The sequence below is a fragment of the Phaethon aethereus genome, assembly GCF_964289735.1.
Source record: "Phaethon aethereus genome assembly, chromosome: 2".
In the NCBI taxonomy this organism is placed as follows: domain Eukaryota; kingdom Metazoa; phylum Chordata; class Aves; order Phaethontiformes; family Phaethontidae; genus Phaethon; species Phaethon aethereus.
The window spans coordinates 33,025,639-33,044,989 of record NC_138582.1 but is presented as its reverse complement, the minus strand read 5'-3'; the positions used below and the strand labels follow the sequence as shown (position 1 = coordinate 33,044,989).

General features: G+C 41.3%; 1 protein-coding gene across 1 annotated transcript in view; it reads right to left on the bottom strand.

The window, feature by feature from the left end:
* The window catches only part of ZNF704 (zinc finger protein 704), a 96,831-nt gene that overhangs the window by 68,611 nt on the left and 8,869 nt on the right, over positions 1-19,351 (bottom strand). Inside the window, exon 2 of the mRNA XM_082015081.1 lies at positions 6,094-6,341. Coding sequence (XP_081871207.1) covers positions 6,094-6,341 — 248 coding nt within the window. The remainder of the gene's footprint in view (positions 1-6,093; positions 6,342-19,351) is intronic.

Below are 19,351 nucleotides of genomic sequence, written 5' to 3'. Positions count from 1 at the left end.
CAATAATTAGCTGGTGTGGGGTATTTGGAGAAGCTGCTTTTAAACACATGGTATTGCCAACTACCAACATTTTTACAGAAGTCCTGAAATATGTGAATGACTCTGGGACTAATTCTCATTACATGCAAAACAAACATTTTCAAAGTTTCTAACTATCCTGGATGCACAAAAAATGAAACTTAAAAAGCGGGAGTGCTCAACCTATAGGATGGTGAAAAAAGTTGAAGAAAACCTCACGCCTCAATGAAGTGCTTTTGGGCTAGAAGGAAAGCTAAGGATCTCAGAAGCTCACAGAGCTACAGTCAGTAAATCTGAAGCACAGCCTGGTTTCGTGGCCTTTTGTTTTCACCCATTTGACAGAAAAGCCTCAGCAGCCAACAAATAGTTGATGTCCTCTGAAACTGCCCCATCAATCCACTCCGCCGAAATCATGAGGGATACAGCAAGGGAGCTCCCTCATGGAGAACCAAGGTTGGTACAACCAACCATCCTAAAACAGATGGAGAAGAATCACAGAAGACAATCTCTGAATAAACAACATCTCTGGATAAACAGAAAAGCACACCTTGATTGTCAGGTTCTTCCCTCTGCGAGTAGACTGGGATGTCCTCCTAGTGAGGATATCAGTTAAGCAGATACTGGTTTTGATCTGAGAGTCAGGCTCCTGGAGAGTTTCGGCTATGAAAATACGCAAATATTGCCACTGAAATGCATGGTGCATAATCAATCATGCCCAGCAGGCCTTACGGATCAACACCACACTCTCTAATCAGAAGGCTGCCCAGAGCTACATTCCTGGAGAGACCAGGCAAGAAAATCATTTAGGGATAAAATGCCTATACTGTTTCTTTATCATGATGGTCAGAAAACATGGCTGCAATTAATTTTGCCCCAGTTTTCTTTAGCTATTCTGGTCGGACCTAAAGAGTCAATGGGGAAAGAATTCCTAGAGACGTTTCATTTACTTTGTTTCAATTATTTCACATATTAATTCTTTCATTAAATTATAAACTAATTAGTAGATAAAGTATAGGCACATGAATGAACATTAATTCTGCAGTAGTTGAGAAACTTTTTTGCATATGAAAGAAACAGAAGATAGCAAAATCCAATATATTATTGTCATGGCAAATGTCACTGCTTAATAGCAGTGAACCAGAAGAGCACAGGAACTCAAGGTTTTATCACACAATAACTATTTTCACCCTATAGGAAGTGCTTAAGCAGCTGAGGTTTAGCTTTGGCTTGTCCTTTAAGTGCACAAACAATGTAGAAAAAGTCAGGCAATTAGAAAGTTTGTATGTCTGTCTTTTTTTCAGAGAAGATAGGGTAGGAGGACTGGGGAAAAGGAAAATGATGTGGCAAGGGGATAATACAAATTTCACTGTATTTTGAGGTCATCTAGCAGAAGGTTAACAAAGGCGAAACTATTCAAACACTCCCACCCACCAGAGGGGTAGGAACAATGTCTGCCCAGTTCCTTCTTTAATTCTCCTAACTTTTTTCGATGTTTCCTTTCTGGTACACCTGAAAGGACACCACTTCTGACACTAATGCATATAAGTTTTGAAGGGTTTCCAGATACAGCTGGTTAAAACACTTCTGTATAAAAGGACCTTTAATACCATCACCATTTCCAGACATTTATTCTCACATTTCACTCAAAAAAAGGGAACTTCACCCCTTGCTCTCCATTGCCCACCCTTCCATCCTTCTCCTCTGAGAGACAGAAGCTGTTCCCCACGTGCCTGACCTGCTTTGGGTCCCCACATCATGACTCACACCCACCATATCAGCAGCCCAGGCTTTTTCTTGCCTTTCTTGTTGACGTGCTTTGGGAGTAAATGTGGATTCCGGGACGTAACTGATCATACAAATAAGCAAAAAGGCTCTGTTAAACTCACACGGTGCTGCCTACGGGGGACATCATCTTTGATTGCATCTGACCTCTGCAGATGCACCTGCCTGAAACACTGGTAGACCTGTGCTTGCTTCTGCCTACAAGGCAAGGTGATTAGTCCCTCAATGAAACCACTCTCTTTTTAGAAAATGACCTTTCATTGCTCAGATGCTGGGGATCTGGGCTGTGTTCGATTGCTCATGTTTGAACTGGAGGTCAATCTAAAGCATATTCTCCTCTGTTGTATAGATAACATCCCAATTCTCAGAGATAATTGCAGTTTATAGTCAAGTGGTCAGACCCCTGTCTCCAAGACAGCAGTCCTTTAATGTGCTGAAACTACTGAAACTTATAAAGGGAAAGTAAGGAATTCAAATTTTCTTATTATATGAAATAATTAATCTAGTCAAGTTGGAACAGTTTCATTTATTCTCATCTGAACTTCAGAAGTAGGAAAGCTACTTAACTGAGTTAAGTTTCGTTCAAAATGACCAAATGAAAAAATCTCAAAACTGAAAGACTTAATGCTGTTAACCTCTCATTTCAGTTTTGCATTCCAAAGCATAAGCCAGTAAAAAAAGTCATGATCTTCTCCTGTTTTAATCCAAGACACTTCCAATGCAGCACATAACTTAGAGAAAGGTCTGCATTATTTATGCAAGATGAAATAAAAAATGTAAACAATCAATTTTAAAATTTTGTTTAATTTCAGTATTAAAATTATCCTGCATGTAATAGTATTTATTTCAGGTCTGCTACATTTAACCTGACACTATTACTTTAAAGAACTGCCCTATGAAGCACCAGGACTTTGACGGTTAAGACACCTCCTTTGTACACCAGAGACTCCAGTTCAGGTCCTTGTTCCAGATGCAACAACAGAAGAACCTGAATCCATACCTTCCACGCTCCAGGCAAGCGTGTAACTGTTTGGCTACTAATCAGTATGGATCTACTCCTTCTATCCAGATATTGAAAATCAAAACTCTAAAGCGTCCATGTTTTCCATTAGTTTTCCATTCTCCTGCACGCGCATATGAGATAGCCACCAGCCTGTCCCTGCTCTACAGTTCCATCTACTGTAACTTCAGCGCACCTGAATATCAATCACTCAAAACACCAGGGACTCAGTTTATTTTCACATTTCTGAAATTTCAGAGTCTATAAGCAGTAATGAAAGCCCTGTGGCTGAATGCCTGAGAAGCAACATTTATTATGCCCATTATTTTCCAAACTATTAGTTATTTTGGATACAGTGCCTCACAAAGATTTTTATCCTTATTCACTGAGATCCTTAAAAACCAGTAAGATGGGATGGGATGGGATTTGTGGTCATTCTGTGGTCAAAGTGAAATACAGTTATCCATGTTACCAGCTCTTTTGCAGACACTTTTTCAAAGCTCTCAGGAAGGCACTCATATACCCTTGTTAATAATGATTCTGCAGTACGATAAACTTCTGTCTCAAAATCACTTACATATTGTCCTGGGTTTAGTGGCATACTGCAGAATTTAATGTTATCCTTTACTTTGGCATCTGAAGTGAAGCAGGTAACCTTCTCAGCTCCACTAAGGTTTTAAAACAAAATAAACAGCAAGCTTCATTTCCATAGCATTTTCTACTTCACAGTGATAGCTGAAAGTCTTTTGTAAAGAGGGTGTATGTAGCAATAAGAAATGAAGATTATATTAAAACCCTTATTTCTCCCACACTTTTGTAAACATCATCTGATTAATTCAAGATGACCTTCCACAACTGGATACAACAAATCTACGAAGGCGGATGGATGTTCTCATCAGAGGAGAGGACAGTCGAGAGTCAAAGAGAGGAGGAGTTCACCTCTGGGGAACAGGCAACTCCATCAACATGGTCCTAGACAGAAGACTGGAAGGGGCTTATAAAGGAGAACACCAAATGCCTGGACTCTCAGTTCCCAGAGAATATGACTTAGAGATCAAACTGTGAAGAGGAAGAGAGACTAGGCATTCCCCTCATTACATGAACACATATTTGGGAAGATCTCCAAGCAAAGTTTTTAGTGTTATTCCTGTCCATTGCGGACAAATGGACCAATAATTCACCCCAGATTAAAAGTGAAACTTAAGCTTGTCTGCAAAACTGTAGCAAGAGTGACCAAGACATTTATCATGCTATTGAATTTAGACTCCATCTTTGTATTCTACTTCATTCTCTAATTCTGCTAATGCAACAGCTCAACCTGCATGTCTGAAAACATGCAACAACATAATATGGTCATTTATCTGTTCCCAACAAAATACAGAAACAAAGAACAATGTTAGAAGACATTTTTGCAAATGAACTTATTTCCTATCATCGTAAGTATCCTGTGCTCACAACTGGTATCACAATTAGTCTTAAGAAGTCATTAAAGATGTTTATTTATCCTCTTTTCCACCTCACTGGGGAAAAATTATCCGTCCCTCCAAGGAAGGATGATCTTGCAGTTACAGAAAAGGGGAGCTCAACTACTTCAAGTGGATTACCTGCATGAACAAACACAAAAAGCCACTTAAATCCTGGACCTTAGCTGCTTGAATTGTAAAATGGAAATGCTAACATATGGTTTGAGCAGGAGGTTGGACTAGGTGACTTCCTGACGTCCCTGCTGACCTGAATTTTCTGATGGTCCTATTTGCTTTGAGACACATCAGGATGAATGAGAAGGGCACTCAGTCGTTACAGGGTTGATTACTGGTGAAAATCTCAAGTAAGTGTCCTAACATTTTCAAGGTCTTAATGCATAGCTTTTTACTAGATATATGTGCGAAAAAAAAAATGCTGTCAAAATGCTCATGAACTTTGTGGTTTTCACAAGTGTCATCTATGAGAGCCAGAGGCAAATGACAGTCATTCTGTTCTGGATGATGTGGCAGAACCTGCTGGTTTATGCTGGTTTCTAGAAAGCAAACAATCCAAAAAACCAACAAAACATCCAGTTTGACTATATATTTTTTAAGTGGCAGTATAAACTCAGAAGACATTTCATTGAATATTACGTGCAATTTACCAGGCAGGTTAAAAAAAAAATCTTTGCAGATAGACTGATGCCAACACAAAATCACAAACAACAAAAAGAAAAAGCACTTGTCATCTTGCAACACAGAATACGCAATTTGTTGTCAGCTTTTCACCACTTATACAAGTGAGTCTGTTTAGTATAAAAGAAACAAATCCAGTAATGCTAATGTTCAGCATTCCCTAGAGGAGTCATTCCCTTTCTCTCTCAAAGCAGTGAAGTCCTTTCCCAAAGTTCATGGTTCTAGACTCTGTATTTTTCAGACCCTTCTCTTTAAATCACTAGCCAGTATGTAATTCTCAGTTTCTCCTTCTCTTACTATTATTCCACTTAAATATCATGAAGGGAAAAAAAATAGACAAACAAACCTTGAGTTTCTCGCTGTGTTATACATCGAGTCTCAGATAAAGAACAATTATTTTTCTCAAAATAATTCCTTACAGATAGCTTATAATTAAAAGTGTATCTGCCCAGACGTGAATGCTGAAGACACAAACATTTATGCGCATTCACAACAGATCTGCAAGGAATAACTAAATAAAAAGCAATCCCAAAATCCCCATTTTGTACAATTTTATTTCCCTGCATTAGCCTTTTCTCACCACTTTTTTCTATTAATTAATTTCATGGACTACATTATGACCCAGCTGTATACCTATACAGGCGTATAACAGAACTTAAGATACTACATCCTCACTGTGCAGAGTAAGTTATTGCACATTCCCCTGAGGATAAAGTGGCTGCAGGTGTGACAGTAAAAAAATAATTAAACAAGAAATTTTTAAAAATTGCTAGCAAGTCAGGTGATTCTATGTCTAATTTAGAAGATTACTTATTGGGGTGAAGCTGAATCAACAATCTCTTCCTCTTTTGGGAGTACCTCAGTTGCAGCATGTTATAAAAGCAAAGACACTGCAAAAGCAATCCAAAGTCCTACACTGCAGATGGTGTCAGTTTTTACTACCAGTGTTTTCAATTTTCTAGCAGATCTCTCAAGTACTGGTATTATGATTGACTTTGGACTGCTCGGTCACAAATATTAGTCTTATCAGTTCATAATACCACTTTTCAAACTTGCCTCCAACATACTTTTAAAAAAAAAAAAAAGAAAAAAAAAAGAGCTTAAAACAACAACAAAAACCCCAGCTCTCCTTACCTTGCTGGAGGCACATCAATATTTGAAGAAACAACCTTGCGCTTCTGTTCCAGAAGACAAACAGAACGAGTGTTTTCCTTTTCATACTCATGAGCTCTGTTTGTTTTTTTGGTCTCTGCTGTTTTTAAATCTTCCTCCTTTGTGGTGAACAGGAGAAACTGTTGGTCTGGCAGTTTTTGACTGATGTCACTTTTTACATCCTCCTGTTGAAATGCAGGGAAGGTCATTTCACGCTTGATGCTGGCCGCCTGTAAAATTAAAAGCAATTATTAAATTTTCCTCTAATTCTCCTAAAATGTGGGGGGAACAATGATGACCCAATACCCACAGGCATTTATTTCTAATTAGCTCTTTGAATCAGAGAACAGCCGTTAGTTTCTCAACAGAAGAATTCTTGCCCATTTGATAATGCAATCCATTACCTCTCAATGCTAAATCAAAAAGGTATTTGAATCAGAATATCTGAAACCACAGTATATACAACATATATTTAACGTATACACATCTGTGCTGCATAACTAAGCAAAAGAAATCCTAGCAGCCCTCCTCCTAAAATTCCAGGAAAAAAGTCAGAATTTATCCAAATAAAAGGCAACCAAGAAATTAAAGCTCTTCTGACAGCCACTTACTGGATTCCTTAACAGCTGTATTTGTAAATGAGGGTTTCTCCAGGAACAGAAAAATACTTCACTACAGTCCAACTCAGCTGCCAGAGGGCAAAGAGAAGCAAGCAATGCCGGCAGGATCTCTGTGAGGAGCGCAGCCAGCTCCACCACCAACAGCCAGCAGTTAGGTGCATGGACACACACAGAATGACAGAATCACAGAACGGTAGGGGTTGGAAGGGACCTCTGAAGATCATCTGGTCCAACCCCCCTGCCAAGGTAGGATCACCTAGGGCAGGCTGCACAGGAACACATCCAGTTGGGTTTTGAAGGTCTCCAGAGGAGACTCCACAACTTCTCTGGGCAGCCTGTTCCAGTGCTCCGTCACCCTCACAGTAAAGAAGTTTCTCCTCATGTTGAGGTGGAACTTCCTGTGCTGCAGTTTGTGCCCATTGCCCCTCGCCCTGTCATTGGGCACTGCTGAAAAGAGACTGGCCCCATCCTCCTGACAGCCACCCTGCAGATGTTTATAGACATTGACAAAGTCCCCTCTCAGCCTTCTCCAGACTAAACAGCCCAGGTCTCTCAGCCTTTCCTCATACGAGAGATGTTCCAGTCCCTTAAACATCCTCATAGCCCTCAACTGGACTATCTCCAAAAGTCCCCTGTCTTTTTTGAACTGGAGGGCCCAGAACTGGACACAATACTCCAGATGGGGCCTCACCAGCGCAGAGTAGAGGGGGAGGATAACCTCTCTTGACCTGCTGGTCACACTCTTCTTAATGCACCCCAGGATACCATTGGACCTCTTGGCCACCAGGGCACATTGCTGTCCCATGGATAACTTATTGTCTACCAGGACTCCAAGGTCCTTCTCCATGGAGCTCCTTTCCAGCAGGTCAACCCCTAACCTGTACTGGTGCATGTTTCTCCCCAGGTGCAAAACTCTATGCTTGTCCCTGTTAAATTTCATGAGGTTCCCCTCCACCCAACTCTCCAGTCTGTCCAGGTCCCACTGAATGGCAGCACAGCCTCCTGGTGTATCAGCCACGCCTCCCAGTTTTGTATCATCAGCAAACTTGCTGAGGGTACATTCCAACCCTTCATCTAGGTCATTGATGAAGATGTTGAACAAAACCGGACCCAGTACTGATCCCTGGAGAACACCACTAGCTACAGGCCTCCAACTGGACTCACAGAAGCAGTGTCAGGTTGTCTCTTTGGCTGCCAGTGCTTCTCAGATCTTCAGGCCTGCTGCTCCCCATAAGCAAAGACTTCCCAGGCAAACAGGTATCCTCACAAACATGTTACCTCTCTGGAATATAATGTGTTGGTGTTTATCGAGCGAATTATTGCAGAGTTGCAGCGAAGAGGATGGCGAGCCAGCAGAATCAAGCCACTCCACCTTCCCAGCAAAGAAAGCAAAGTCCAGGATCTTGATTTTCCTCTGCAATACCGTTCCCTGGCCAGCTAGGCTTCCTCAGCTTCACAGGAGCAGACCTATCTTGCACGTTGTCGCAAGCCTATCGTCCTGCCATACATCGGTGCAGCTCCTCCAGCCCCTCAGCCTGCTAGCTTCCCCGTATCCCTGCGAACACAGAGCCTACCACAAGCACCTGCTAACAGAGTTTTTTCCAGATATCTGTGCTTCTAATATCAGGAGCTTCAACTACTAACTTGCCACAAGTCCAGGAGATGCACCAAGACAAGCCCTCCATCCACCCAAACAGCCAAGCAAAGTACAGCCCAACAAAATGGCTGCTTGTCCCACCTCGGGGAGAGGTACCTCCATGCCACATGCACCACCTTCGAGAAATCCAGATGCCTTCTAGAACTTGCAAATTGGATTTTTAGATATTTGCACAGTATTGCTGATCTTCACAGTGGAGAAATCCAGGATGTGTCACTCTCAGATAATAACAGCACCAATAAGGTGAAATTCCTATGTAAACCCTTACTCCTCCTCCTTTTCATCAGCAAAAAAAATTCATTAATGTACATGTGTATATATTTATGCATAAAAATATATAAAAATATACTCCTCTCCCCACAAATTTCCCTGTTCATAGCTTTCAAACCTTGGCAGGTATAAAAATGGTGCAAGCAATTTTAAGTTCACAGAAAAGACAATCTTGCCAAGGTAATTTTGTTTTGTTCGTTAAGGTATATAACAACGCTAACGCATAAATACTTAGGACCAATGATTTAATTGTCTCATTTTAGTGTTTCCATGGAAGGGCTTTTAACAGTTGCTTCAAGAACAAAACTAGAATTGTTACTTTATGAATGTAAATAATAGAAAGAATTAGTCATTTTACACTTCTTTACACACAAACAGACGACACATTACCAAGAAAATCTGCCTGGAAGACAAAACAGTCAGCATGTGATCACACAGAATTAGAAGACGACATAAAAATAACATAAATTTAATTCTGATTTAATGATTATTTTTTTTTAAACTTCTTAAATTTACAGTAAGCCCTTTTTTGAGTGTCCGAGGATCTTAGCAGATGCAGTTACCTTCAATGTTCATCAAAATTGATTTAAAAGTTATGCACTAAAGCAAAAAAAAAAAAAAAAGCCTGAAAACAGACAAGTTCCAATAGCCAGCCCCTAGAAATTATATAATGCCAAACAAAGGCACATATAAGACTTTCCTCAATTTATGGAACTGTAATATTTTACTCAGTTTCAGCAAACATATTGTGCCGTACGTTATTAAGATTTCTTTACAGACCTAAACAGTGATGACAAAAGATTGCAGACTCAGACTACACCTGTACAAATAAAGCCTAAAAGGTAAAGAGCAGAATATTTGTGCTGTGATACCAGGTAATCTATTCATATACATCAAAATTATTCACATCCAGTTCAAATATATTCAAAGAACAGCTTGGTTTGCATATGCCAGTGCACTACCATTAACAGCCGGCCCCACGCAAGCGTATGGAAGTGAGGAATGACAAAACCCACAGAAGCAAGTGGTCAGGTTGCAGAGCTGCCGCCAGGCAGTTCAGGTCCTTTGGCTAAATGGCCAGAAACAGCCAAATCCAATGCTTATACTAACCCTCTTCCTCTCCCTCAGTTTTCAACAGATGTTTGGAAACATTAACCTCTTTCTAAACTTTCCCTTGAGAGCAACTGCAGATAAAGAATCTTTTCTGCTTTAAAAGCAGGTGATCATGAGAGAAAGCCAAGAGTTTCCCTCAGTGGCTACTCTCCGGTAGCTTTCTCCTGCTCCACAGGCAGTTTTTTTATTTTAATTCATCCATGTCTACAGGAGCCATTTCCAGTTGAGACAGCTGCCCTATCTGGAAGGGTACTGGGTCTTTTGCTGCAAATCCAACCACCTACACAAGCAGCCATTGATGTGTGGAGAGCCAAGGGCCACAGTCACTTGATTGATCAGGTTCCTCACTTTGTGGCAAACACATTGATTAACCACCAGGACCTCTCTGCTTTCAAGTTCTGCTTCACCATCACTCACAGTTTGGAGGTAACACTGACAATTTCCAATATATCCTTCCAGGTAAGTTAATATATCTTATTTGGATACTTTAATATACCTTATCAGGAACTTTCTCTTTTTTCTCCCATAGAGCCTTCATATTATTCTAACCACTTTGAGGCTTGTGGTGGTCCTCTAAGTCCATAACACGTTTAAGCAAAAATTTCATGGAAAGCCTAGTCCAAGCAGATGCAGTCTGTCTCACAGATGTTAATGCCGTCACACCAATTTATTTCAGCTTACTTCCAATACTTCGCGTTTCTCTCTCCTTACTTTTCTCAAACTCCATGATTATGTTGTTCCCTAATGGTTTGGCTTCTCTTGTCATCATATCTCCATATTTGCCACCTTATTGCCTCCAGTATCAACTCCTAATAAAAACTGACACAGTTTTTTCCATACGCTTGATTAATCATCACTCATACAAGTCACTTTATAATAGGCTAACTGTTTTTCTATGCAATTCATTGCCTTTTTTCACCCTTAAGCCATTAGCAAACTTCAGCTTACTTTCAACCGAGTCCTTTGCAACCTGGCCTCAGGCAACCGACGTCGCTTAGAAGTTCAGTCACAGAAAGAGGAGTTATAAACCATCTGCAACTTTTAAAACCTAGCTTTGTTTCTGTCTGCAGTTACTTCCACCTGCCTTTAACAACTTCCCTCCCAACACCATTGTGCAAGGGAAACTTTTGATATGTCGCTGCTTGTAAACAACAGCTCAGTAGTTCCCCCATGGAGCTCAGCTCTGGCACTGCCCCATGCTTGGGGTTCGATCTGGCTTTAGTCGTTGCACTGTTTCTCAGTAAGCACCAGCTTTCCCACTCACACTCCTCTGTGTTTTCAACGCCTACTGGCATGACCATTCCCATGAACTTCTTCAAAGGTGCGAGCTGGGTCTTCCTTTGCTCACTTTGAAATATTCTGGCTCGCCGAGCGCAGCAGCACGGTGCTGTGGCAGCCCTGCTCCGGCAGACTGAGACAGGTGCCACTCCAACCAGGGAATCTGGTAATCCTCCTGTGCCGCGGTCTGACCCCAGCCGGCGGCTAAGCACCACAAAGCCGCGCGCTCACTCCTTCCCACTCTGCAGTGGGATGGGTAGGAGAATTGAAAAAAAAACATAGAACTCCTGGGTTGAGATAAAAATGGTTTAATAGGACAGCAAAGGAAGAGAAAATGATAATAATAATGACAAAAGAATACACAAAATAAGTGATGCACAATGCGACGGCTCTCCATCTGCTGACTGACACTCAGCCAGTTCCCGAGCCCCAGCACCCCTGGCCAACTCCCCCCAGTTTATATACTGAGCATGACTTCATATGGTATGGAATATCCCTTTGGCCAGTTTGGGTCAGCTGTCCTGGCTGTGTCCCCTCACAGCTTGTCACTTGCAGGGCATGAGAAGCCAAAAAGTTCTTGACTAATGTAAGCACTGCTTAGCAACAACTAAAACATCAGTATGTTATCAACATTATTCTCAACTAAATCCAAAACACAGCACTATACCAGCTACTAGGAAGGAAATTAACTCGATCCCAGCTGAAACCAGGACATCCTGCAAAAACTGGAAGCCATTTCTTGCTTTGGTCTCTAAGCAGAAACTTTATTAAACAAAAAAAGGAAAGCTTTCTAGTTTCTGTTTTGAAGTTGTCAAGACAACGATATATATTTAGGTTGAGGTTTTACTTTTAAGTTAAAGTTCTTGCTTGATTCATTATTATTATTAAAGTGACGAAGTTTAATACTCCAAGTGACAGCTAAATGTTTGACAGTTAATATTTCAGCAGTATATTAAGTTTTCATTGCAAAAGCCGTCTTAACCTGCCTATAAAAAGTTGTATTTGGTGGTACCTTGTAATAACCAAGCTGCTAGTCCTGAAGTCCACATGCCCCAATCAAGACCATACATGCAATGAAAGTCCTGCTCAAATTAAAGCATGTCCAACATTGACATAAATTTTGAGAAGTTTAGAGAAATTTTTCTTCATTCTTTACAGAGGATGTGCAGACCGCAACTTTTCTATAGTTTAGGCCTTAATTTATCTGCAGTCAATTTTTGTTATGCCCAAAAGCACATCCTGATAAGATGCTCACGTTGCAGTCAAACTTCAATCATCTTCTCCAATTTCAGTTAAATTTCAGCTTGGATTTTGCCCTGAACAGCAAAAAAAAAATTGATCAAGCAGACAGCTCAAGTATTAAACCGCCTAGTCAAAGGATCAGCAAACACTAGAATAAGTAGACCTATCATATTTATATGCAAATACAGAGACTTACATTTGAGAGACGACATTATGTCATCTCTTGAGTACAAGCCAACTGGGCTTTAGCATCTTCCCTTGCTTCTGGTGCATTACTGCTTAAAAACTGAAGTTATTTATTTTCAAATAGTTTGCTAGTATTTAACAGGCATTAAGTTGTGTGTGTTTCCTATTCAATGGGAAGTATTAAAATCTCAAGAATATTAGCATCATTTACCTGTATGTAACCCAAATGTATAGAAATACGCTTTCAAAGGTAGAAGTCAGTTTTTACATATGTTTTTTCAAATTTCCTGGGTTTTTTGTGCAGCACCTGTGGATCCAGGTGGGCACACCAGGAGCACAGACCTCATTTTTAACAGGTTTTCTAACGGTCTACACAGACAGATGGCAATAGAAAAAACTACTGAAAGAATTGCCATGCCAGACACCATGCCTACTTTACTGATGGTTTTATAAACAACTCAGGAGGGGCTGATTTACTGACGAGGAGTCGGGCGGCAGGCACTGGATGCGACGGAAACGCGCAAGCAGACGGCAGCTGCCCAGTGCGGAGCATCGCTCACCCGAGCAGCATTGCCTCCAACCCTGTGACTTGATGCGGCGTCTTCAACGAAGCTACGCCGATTTACGGCAGCTGAAGAAGATCTGGCCACGTGTGTGATTGCGTCTGCCCACCAAGCAGCAGGCCAGCAGGCAGAGGCTTGGCAGGGTGAGGCTTGTGTCATGCCGTCAGGCAGCAGGACAGCAGTGAGCCCAGCAGGCTCCCCTGATCTTCTGGGGGGACACCAGCTAACTCCTGCTTCTCCTCACGTTGTCTACTGGGATTCTGGAAGTACTTAGATGTTTGAGAAAGTGTCCTCCGTGCACAGTTTGAATCCTAGAGGCCTGCGTAAATTAAATAATCTTGCAGCTATGGCCTATTTTGTGCCATTATGTTTTGTTCATACAGATAAAAGAGCTCATTTTACAACACCAGTAATAAAAACACCTCTAAAAAACACTAAAAATATTTTACAAGGGTGGAGGGAAGTATCTGTACAAAAGTTGACTGCATCCAAAACTCCATATAAAGAAAACCCACACTAGTGGGAATGTGCTCTGGGAAACTAGCTGCTTAAAAAAACCACTGTATCTTAATAATCCTGATGCCATTGCCATGTGTCTTGGGTTTGCGTGGCAAGGTTTTGGTAGCGGGAGGCTGCAGGCGTGGCTTCTGTGAGAAGCTGAAGCTTCCCCTGTGTCCAACAGAGCCAATGCCAGCTGCCTCCAAAATGGAGCTGCCACTGGCCAAGGCTGAGCCCTCACCGGCCACATCAGCTTCTTTCTAGACTAAGGGGAGGAAGGCGGTGGGGCGGAACATGCTAATTAAAAAACACATACAAAAAAAAACCCCACTCTGAAACCAGTCACCCAACACACTGCTCAAATTCTGGATACATTTGCATTGTCAATAGATAAATAATTTTAACTTAACTGTGAGCCCTGGGCCTACGTACAATATTAACACTATACAGCTGTTAAAGAAGACACAGTTCAGGATGAGGATTTTTGATTTCCATGTGATTTACTATGTAATCAGTTGGTCTAATTCCATCAGAAAACCAATTAAAAAACACCAGCAGCTACAAGACTGTTTAGCACCAGCTAATCCGCCGTATAACTCTGTTGTTTTCTTATAAACAATTTTTTCATTCTGACTTTGTGACCATCTCTTTCCATTTTCTGAAATAGATGTAAGCATGCTAAGTGTTAGGGATTGCCAATAAAACTTCCATCTGGTAAGAAAACAAAAGTCACAGAATTTTTTTTTAAACAATCAGGAGTAAAGTTCACAGCAAAATACAACAAGCAGCAATGAGAAACACCAAATTTATTACCAAGGTAAAATCATGCAAGTAAAAAATATTTCAATTAAATCCCTGGAAGGACAAAGTTTCTGGTTTATTGGTACTACTTTGTACAGTATTTCCAGTTCAGGTTCCCGTAACAGAGGTTTTTTATGTAAAAAGGCTCTAATTTTTGCCATCTGAAAATGGTGTCTTCACTGAAAGGAAAGAATGCATTGAATTTCCATTTTGCCAGAAATCTCTATTCATGCTGCAATACAAAGATATACAACAGATTCTTGTAATGATGCTTGGAAATAATCTGCCCTGCGTTTCAATGTATTATTACATTTTTGAGTATACTTTGCATTTAATTACTTGCTTCATCAGTGGTTGCTCATTACACATAAACCATGTCAAATCACAGAATCATAGAATCACGGAATCATTAGCGTTGGAAAAGACCTTTAAGATTATCAAGCCCAACCATCAACCACCATGCCCACTAAACCATGTCCCGAAATGCCATATCCACATGTTTTTTGAACACTTCCAGTGATGGTGACTCCACCACCTCCCTTGGCAGCCTGTTCCAATGCTTGACCACTTTCTCTGTAAAAAAATTTTTCCTAATATCCAATCTAAACCTCCCCTGGTGCAACTTGGGGCCATTTCCTCTCGTCCTATCACTAGTTACTTGGGAGAAGAGACCAACACCCACCTCACCACAACCCCCTTTCAGGTAGTTGTAGAGAGCGATAAGGTCTCCCCTCAGCCTCCTCTTCTCCAGACTGAACAACCCCAGTTCCGTCAGACGCTCCTCATAAGACTTGTGCTCCAGACCCCTCACCAGCTTCGTTGCCCTTCTTTGGACATGCTCCAGCACCTCAACATCCTTCTTGTAGTGAGGGGCCCAAAACTGAACACAGTATTCAAGGTGCGGCCTCACCAGTGCCGAGTACAGGGGCACGATCACTGCCCTGCTCCTGCTGGCCACACTATTGCTGATACAGGTAAAATCACTCTAAGCATTTGTAAGCTGCTGCTCTCTAACAATATGGAAGATGATTCATTTTAAGGTCACTGTAATTGTTCTTTACAATATATAGTATGCATTAATGTGTAGTAACGTAGCATTCATTTTCAACCAGGCTAGGACAAAGTCCTTATCTTCACCATTTGACTGAACATACAAAACCATCCATAGAACATAGTTTCTAGACAATAAAATACTAATCTAAAGCCATGTCACAATATGGTGTTAGGCAGCAAGACCTGAAGTCAGCCAGAAGTTTCTACCCTTTCAGCACCATGGGTATGTCAGCATTTATCTGGCTAAATATAACAAAAACCGCATACCCCAGCACCAGCCTAAGGTGTTTCTGAATTACACACCATTTATCCAGATGAATCACAGAAACTTTCATTCCTATATCTGAAATTCAGTACCCATCCAGGTAAACGACCCCAAGTAAAACAATACCAACTTGTGACATCTGAAATTCTGCATTAACTTGCACAAGAAGCATAGATGTTATTAAAATTTTTTTTAGGTGTAAACAAAAATGATTCAGAGATATTTGAGCCCTTTTCTCTCCACTACATGAACAAAGGGATGAAGATATGAAAGTATGGCAACTTCCTTTCCCATCCCGTATGCAGCCATAGTAAGTTCCTTACAGAAAAGTATATGACATGACTTCTGAGACAATCAGACACCAATTAGTAACAATTACAAAATATTAGTATTAATTATTGAATGCGTGCATCCTCAAAATTCGCTTGCAATGTTTGAGTCTCAAGGAAATAACTCCATGTGCTGCATTCTGGACATGTTGTGCACGCAAGTGGATGACTTGCAGTCACTGTTCTGCAAATCTGTCCAGCTGGGTTCAGCTGGATGACGGTCCCCGGACACAGCATCTCTGGAAGGAAGTCAGCAGAGGTCTTTCAGCCCTGTTTTCCTTTTCTTAAATAGAACAAGCCCCTGAGAAACATATTGCCTCTAAACATCGAAAAATTACAAAGTTAGCTTGGAAAGCCTTAAACAGAAGGAAAGTGGAGGATCACAGTTGTGAAAAAACAAGTTCGTTTTTCATTCTGCAATCCTGTTGCTGCACTTGAAGCTTTGCTAAATACACTTACCATGAAGCGCCTGGATACTCCACCAAGCTAAAAAGGACTTGGCTGGCCAGGAATGGGCAGCAATAATTGCCTTCCCAATTATTGGTTTCACAAACAGTGAGTTTAAAATGAACTAAACCAATTATCACATTTTCTCACAGCGACGTACGTGCCTGGCTGTGCAAGCGGGAAGGGAGCCTGCCAGGCAGTAGGTTCTCCTCATCTCTGCTGCGGTGAAAGCAGCATGAGCAGCGCCTGGTGCCACTGGGGCAAGCTGTGGCCACGCACAGGACAGGAGAGGGACTGGAAACGCATCCCCTCAGGTGGCCAAGGAACACTGAAGGACAGAAGAGAAGGATACACCTGGGTGTTGTTGGCCACCTCTAGGAAGGCTTTAAAAAAAACGGAATTGGGAGATAAAAATGAGTGTGCTGATGTGGGGTGGCAGGGAAGTTCAAACACATTTTTTTTCTTATTTCTATCACATAACTGATTGTAATTGCACGCTGTAATTAGTGAGCATCATCATATCAGGTGTTCTTACTGCACTGGCCTCTGAAACTTCAGGTCAGGGTATTTTCTATGGTTTGCCTATGAACATCTATTTTGTTTGAAACAGCGATTTTTCCTACTTGTAAGAGATGCAAAGAGGGTCCTAGAAGCCAGTGGGAAAGTATCACTGCCTTTGCTACCCCTAATTTTGATTCTGTCTATATTAACAAGTTGTACACAACAGCTTAATTTTTAAGTAGCTTAATAATACAGCCTTGTGTATGGACTGTCCCATGGACAGAAATATCAATCTGGCCTGTATTTCCCAGGTTCCATTTGCAAATAAAGTATCTTTAATTTCAACTATTTCAAGACCACTGCTGAAGATGTATGAGAAGGTCCACTTGTTACGCTTTTCGTGATGCTTTGGGATCAGTAAGGATGGCAGCAGTTCAAAGCAGAAGGGAGAAATACCACCACTTCTTCTATCACCTCACTCAGGATCAAGCAAGCAGAGCTCCCAAAAATCAGACCATACAAGAGGCAGTAGAGAACTCCCCACACTTAGTAGAAGATTTTGGAAATGCTGCCTCACTGCTCCTCAGTAAGAAACCCTTGATCTGCATTTGAAAGCCCTCTTCCTCTGTCTGGATAGAGATATGTAACAGAGTATGTCTAGTGAAAAGAAAAACAGATTAGCTTTATTTTCAAGATCTCCTGAAAATAAGGTACACAGAGGTGTGAGATTTCTAAGGTCAGAAGCGACTGACTTTGGAAGCAGCTGGCCAAGATGAGATGCTACAGATCCTAGATCACTTAAAAGGGTATGGAAATATAATCCATTTGCCTTAGCGTCCTAGGAATAAGGAGACTTTGCTTTTTCTTTTTTTAATTGATGGGATTTCAGTGAAATTAAACCAAGGTAGTTCACAGATGTATCCAACTGTTGTAACTTCTGAATGAAATAGGTGCTATGAATGAAAGCTTCAAGGGCCAGTGCTGATCCCTGAAGCTGAGAGCCTGGAGGAGATATTACAAGATCAGAATTAAGTGCACATCCTTATCTCCTCTAACTGATCTCAAGCCTGGAAGTAGAAAGCGTGGTCCGTCAGAGGAGATGAACAAGCAAGGAGCATTGCCCCGAGTTAAGAGAGTGTCCCAAATCTATGTTCAGCTCCAGACAAAAACATTTAGCAGTTTCCTGTTCAGAGTGGGAGAGGTGTCAAAAAAGAAGTTTATTTTTGAGTCTGACAGAGAAGTAGTATCACAGAGTTTCATTTCATTATCCCTGGAAGCAATGGAATAACACCAGCAGAAATCTGCAGAGGCCAAACATGACCTTCTCTTCCTCAGCCACACCAGAAATCAGCCCTCTATCAAACCACTAGAGGGATGCAACGATGTCCCATGGGAGAAGAGTCTTCACAAAGAACCTGAAGAATAATCAAGTCCAAAGTCAAGCACATCCCAACCAGTCAAATGTCTGCTGTCCTCTAAAGAGGGAAGGTTTGCTCTCTTTGTCACCTTCCTTCTCTCTCTGCATGCCCTAGCTGTGATATCCCATCTTTTCCCTTGCACTATCAAGATGCTTGACAAGCCCTTCCCTGAGTCACCTTAACTTAATGAAGTTACAGAGTCTTCAGACACTCTGCTGCACATTTCCCGCTGTTTCAGTAGCCCACAAAAAGCACACAACGAACTCCAGTGCAAGCCCAAGGTAGCTAGTGCATGGCTGGCAGCTGGAGGAAGGACAGAGAGGGGAATGCTTTACCCTTTTTGGAACTGATGAAACAATGAATCGTCTCACCATGGCTCCAGAAACACTGTCTGGTTTTACCCAGTGCCCAGGCACAAAGCATGCTGTGCTGTAAAGGCTGCTGCTCCAGCAGAGGGACCCACCACCAAGTACCAAAACCAAACACCTTCAAGACCAATCACTCCTCTCCTGCCCTGAGAGAGTAAGGACAATTGTCTAAAACAGTGGTGGCCACACATGTTGAAGCAAAATATCACTGTAAATCCTTGGCAACCATCAGTTCACCCTTTTTCATTCTTCTGCTTTTTCCATATACCTCTGTGAGCCAGATGAGGACCACTTTCCATGGCCTTATGAACCATGAGCCACAGAGGACCTACCACTAAACTAGACCTAAAACTAGCAAGAACTGCATCACAGTGTTCTCTTTAGAAGTATTTTAAAGTAGAAAAATTGGTGTTTCTTTCCTTTGGCAGTACTTCCATTTGTCACAATTACATTAAAAAAAGAGACTTGTTGAGAAATATGAGGTCAAAAGCATTTTTGATCCAAAGAGAGTTCTTTCTGCCATTGCAGAGAGATATACATGTACACATAAAAGATCAGGTTGGCTCTAACATTACACTCGCCAACTTTACAAAGTCCAGTTTATAGGTGGTGATTGTACACTTTGTTCTCT